We start from the raw sequence: 5,262 nt of genomic DNA on the forward strand, positions 1-5,262 counted from the left end.
ATGAACTTGTGTGACCTTTCTAGTTACAGGTTGGTAGGGAGTGATCATCGGGACCATTCGACCCCCTCACAGCCCAAAGGGTTCCTCTTTTGGTACTGTTTTACTACTTTCATTTTGGTCAACCAATCCTAATTTTTTCCCTATACATCCTTGGCGCCAATATATAGTTAATTTTGAGGGAGAAGAGTGATAAAAAGGCAATTTTTGGTCAAAACTTTTAACCTCAAAAGCGAATTTCTTGGCCTGTTTTTTCGAACGTACGCTTGCTGTGCAAAAAATTTTACCCTAAAAAGTTCTTTTTACTAGTTTTTAGAGCTCAAAAGTTCAATTTGGTCAGCCTAGAAAAAATTTTGACATCAGCATGCCGTCACGCCCACCCCCTCAAAAAAGCCCCCGGCTCCTCGAGTTCAAATGACTACAAATATTCTACAGCAACATTATTTAATATAACTCTAGAGGTTTGCAAAATTGTTAATTTTGCCCGAGGACTATTTCAACCCATGATTGCGTAATATTCAAACACGGTGACTTAATCCGCAGAAAAAAAATCATTTCAGACAAACTAATTTTTAATGTTAAATGTTAATCATTTGACAAATTGGCATGTATTGAATTTCTTGAACGAAAAGAAAGACTGTTCGGTTTTGTCAACACCAAACTGTGATCTCCACTTTTCATGTCAAGCTCACAGTTAAAATCACTTTTCAAGTTCTCTAGAGATTTGAGGCCTTCTGTTTGTATTGTGTTTTGGTAGCGACTTGGTGGGTGGGGGTGCCTTTCCATTTCTCTCCTCAGACATTCTCAGTGGCTGAGAGGTCTAGAGGGGGAGTCGAAGTTGCTACAGGAGGATTTCCACATGCAGCTGGCCGCACTTCTCTTGTTAGCAGGCCCCACACTGCTTCCTGAAAATCATTGTTTTCAATTTTTTGGATTCTGTTTTTCTGAAATTTGTAATAACTTTCATTTTTTTAAATTTTTCTTATATTAAACTTAAAATTTACCAAATAGAGTCGAGCTCGAAGAATTAGTTTTGTGATTTTCGCCCTAAAAATAGTTTTGTGATTTTTGGTTTGCCCCAATAAAAGTTTGTGATTTTTTGGTGCTTTGAGCTAGAATTCATGATTAAATCTTCATAAATTTGAATATATATGAAATGGTTTTTCTGAGCTATATTAAGGACTTTTTTTAAAGAAAAAGAAAACTCTGACACCAGAACTGAGATAACTCCTGAACTGAGGCACCTTTGTTTAATATTAATATCACTTCATACTAATTATTATCACTTCAAGTAAGCACGATGAATTATGAGTACTTTGATGTGCCTTCCCCCTCCAAAAAAACTGTTTCACTTACCCTGAAGAGGATCTCTTTGACTGTTTTCCAGAGGCGGTCGAGAAAGATATTCCAGTCCTGAACTAGTAGATTGTGAATGCTGCGGTGATCGGAACACGGGGGAGTTCTCTATTCCCCCAAAAGATGAGGAAGGTAGGTTCAGCAAGTCGTACCACTGCAAAAATTATAGTGAGGGTGTTCTAGTTTGAGAAGTGTTTTTAATTCCTCAGACAATCATATGAGATACCGGATCTCTTTAAATACTAACCATCCCCCCTATGGTATCTAGAAAAGAATAACAACCGCAATAATGAACTAAATCAATGTTTAAACATTAAACTACCCCCACCCTTATTGCAATAGTCAAGAGATCCGAAGAGATACCTGAGAACATTGGCACATATTGCTTAGAAGATCGGTTGATGAAAATGAACGCAATTTTGGGGCCATAAAAATCACAATTAAAGAATAATTTAAACTATAGTAGCTGGGTAGAGTTCTGTACTTACAAGTGGGAAGTCTTCCGCGATTGGAAAAAGGAGAGAGGACTGGTGGGAGGAGAGAGAAGACCTCTTGCCCGCATTTCTAGAACACAGATAATATAGAAGACTTATTTAAATCCACAAAGGTCGTTTTTGTTTCCACTAAAAGTTACTGGAAAAAATTATGGCATATAAGTTCCGCTTTCTTTCTATAGGCACTTTTGACTTCATCAAGGGAAGCTCGCAGGGGGTCAAGTTTGGTATCAAATTAATTAAAAAATGCTAAAAAATTCTGAGAGTGAAAAGTTAATGCGAAAAAATTAATATCGCAACCACTTAAGGTGTCAATTAGGCCGGGCGGGCCATTTTTTATGTTATAAGAAGACCTGTATGATTCCTCTCATGTCAAAATGAACTAAAAAAAGTTTGGAACCATGCGAACGATCTCTTCCCAAATGGACCAAACAAACTAACTCCCTTCTTAGTTAAAAATGATGATGGGAAAGCCTAGGAAGAAAATATATGTGCGTCTTCCCTATCTCATATCAAATACGAGAAAAAACAATAACGAGTGAATTTTTTTTTGTTCACAGGGCCCAAAACTTCCAAAAAGTAAAATTTGGGAGAGTAAGTTTTAAAATACCTGTAGTTGGCCAGATTGTAGGGACTGGCGTCACATCCCCACTGGAGAAAAATGAGCATCTGAAGGGAGGCCAGCAGCACCACTGCAATTGACAGAGGGGAGAGGGAAGCAGATACCATCGATTGACGAATTGACCGGTTCATTTTAGAGATCAAGGAAGTTTGAACTATAACAGCAATACAGATAAAAACGACTCAAAAAACAAAGTATGTTCTAAAAGAACAAATCAAAATCTAAGTAACCTAAAGTTTATCTTCAGATTGAGATGTTTAATAATTTTTATAGTCGTTTTTATAACAGAATAATTCTTGTAATTCATTGAATTTTTTTTTGTAAAATCGGCACTCATCAGTTTATGATTATTGGAGGGGTTTAACCGCAACAGTAAGTCTAAACGCATTTTTTTTCCATGAAAAGTTTCTTGTTAATAATTGTTAATCTAGTTAATTATTCTTGATAAATTTGTCATCCTATTTTTAAGTTATGACGATGAGAAAGTGATATTTTTTTGATTGAAGAAAAAAGAGTTTTCTTTTAGTTTCTTTACTTCAGTTATTGCGGTCAAAACATTCTGTGCCACTAATGAGGCTTAATGCTAAAACAAATATTCATACAATTAATTGGTTGTGGACGTCTATGAATATATTCAATAAAAAAGATAGGCAGTTGCTGAACAACAGGCACAGAATATTTTGACCGCGATAACTGACGTAAAGAAACTAAAAAAAAACTTTTTTTCTTCAAAAACTTTCCTTATAATTTCTACTAGATTTCATGTTGTTATTTCTAGTTTGTCAAGTACAAGCGAAGCCACTACACAAATGTCAAGTACAAAAGGGGCAAGTAAAAACATAAAGTGTATTTCTAATTTTGTAACAAGTTTTGGGGAACAATTAAATTGCTTCAACTAATTTGAAATGATTTAATTTGCCGCAGCTCTGCAATTAAGAGAAAAAAGTTAAAAAGCGCGCATCAATGATCCCAAATCAGCCAAACTGACTTCCTTAGTTTCCCATAACGTTTCAAAACGCAGTTACAGTCGATATATTTATTTGTTCCGACCTTTGAGGAAAGTCAGGGAATATTTGTGCTCGGGGTAGCGTTTTTTCTCGAGAACATTTTTGATTTTTAGGATTTTTATACTACCCACTACAAGCATAGATATTCAGTCCGCTTTATCAAAAGTCGGCCTAACAATGATTTCACTTTTGAACAAGCATAGATTGGATCAATTTGGCTAATTAGTTCCAATGACAAACTAATTCAGTTCCAATGACGAAACAATTTAGTTTTTTTCGAATAACTTATACCAAGCGCAACTGAAAGCTTTTATGAAAATATATTTTTTAGCGAAAGTTTTTAAAAAGTTTTTCAAAGAGATGATTCTTATATACAAAATTTCGACAATTGCCAATTAAATATTGTTCTAAGAGTTCTAATGACAAACTAAATTAAAAATATCGACATTTATGTTTTATTACGAATAGCTTATAGCAAGCGCATATTAGAGCTTTTATGCAAATATAAGTTTTTAACAAATTTTTCCAAAGAGTTCTTAAAGAGATTATTCAAATAAACAGAAGTTAGATAACTGCCGATTATCTATTGTTTCAGCTTCAGCGGCTCTAAGAGTTTAACAAAAACACTCGACTTAAAATTAACAAAGGACCAAGACAAAAAAAAACAAGATTTACTCTAATTAAGTGTTGTTTTTTTTCCAGAAAACATAAGTGATGAAAATTTCAAATTGGAAACTTAAATGAACGACAATATTGGTTAACATAACTTTAGATGCTTTTTATTTGAAAGATCTTTAAGGGGTTTTGCGTTGCTTCACAATGACTATGGAATTTGGTTTGATAATTATATTTGATATTTCGATTACTCTATCCTTTTTGTTGTTCAAATACTGCATTGGACTATAAAAAAATCAACAGAAAATCTCAAAATATCTTAATAACAAAAATGGATCAGAAAAACAGCGTATAATCCAAAAACAAACCAATCAGAGTTTTTGAAATCTTAGTTATCAGAGTCTATTCTATTGTTTCCAAAAACTTTTTCTCCAACTTTTATCTAAAGTTGGTTGAAAAAATGTTTTGGAGTGATGTTTTCATCCATCAGATTCAACAACCAAAACCATAAATAGTTGATTCGAAATTCCTGATAAAATTTAAAATGCTTGCATAGTTTTTGATCAATAAAATTTGTTTTCAAATTTAGTGCAAGAAAATGTTTCTGATTATTCAATACTTTTTAAAATCTCATTTTTGGCTCATATTGTAGTGTCTGAACAATGTTTGCAAAGTCATGAACCTGAGATAGTCAAATCAATCAAATTGTAATTAGCTACTTGATCAAGCTAATTTTTTATTCTGCAAATTGGAAAGGCGGAGGAAACAATAGATTCACTTTAACACCATGAGTGATGATACTAGATATTAAACATACTTCTATCGTCTTAACATACTTCCCTTCAACATATTCTAGATTAATTGTATCAGGTTCAGTTGGAGAACATCAATCGCTTTTTCAATTCAATTTTTTTGACAAACATGTATATTTGTTAATGTAACTCGAATGTTAGAGATTACATGCTAATGATATATGTTTATAAACCAACAAATAAGATTGATTCATTGGAGGCTGGCTTGTAAGCATTATTTTAATAATTAACTACAAGGTAAACCTGAGAGTTATGGATACATTTATGATTTAATACCCCAAAGGTTTTTGTTCATTTAAATGTATAATTTTTTTTAAATATCTCGACTTCATTTTTGGAATCTTAAACTTTTGGAGAGC

At 33.2% G+C, this 5,262-nt stretch overlaps 1 protein-coding gene across 1 annotated transcript in view; it reads right to left on the reverse strand.

Moving 5' to 3' along the window:
• Positions 1-548: 548 nt before the first annotated feature.
• The window catches only part of LOC134854740 (uncharacterized), a 6,115-nt gene continuing 1,401 nt past the window's right edge, over positions 549-5,262 (reverse strand). Inside the window, exons 2-5 of the mRNA XM_063871101.1 lie at positions 2,458-2,623; positions 1,842-1,917; positions 1,354-1,507; positions 549-902 (exon numbers count right to left, since the gene is read on the reverse strand). Coding sequence (XP_063727171.1) covers positions 802-902; positions 1,354-1,507; positions 1,842-1,917; positions 2,458-2,600 — 474 coding nt within the window. The 5' untranslated portion in view covers positions 2,601-2,623 and the 3' untranslated portion in view covers positions 549-801. The remainder of the gene's footprint in view (positions 903-1,353; positions 1,508-1,841; positions 1,918-2,457; positions 2,624-5,262) is intronic.

This window comes from Symsagittifera roscoffensis, chromosome 1, assembly GCF_963678635.1.
Source record: "Symsagittifera roscoffensis chromosome 1, txSymRosc1.1, whole genome shotgun sequence".
NCBI lineage: Eukaryota > Metazoa > Xenacoelomorpha > Acoela > Convolutidae > Symsagittifera > Symsagittifera roscoffensis.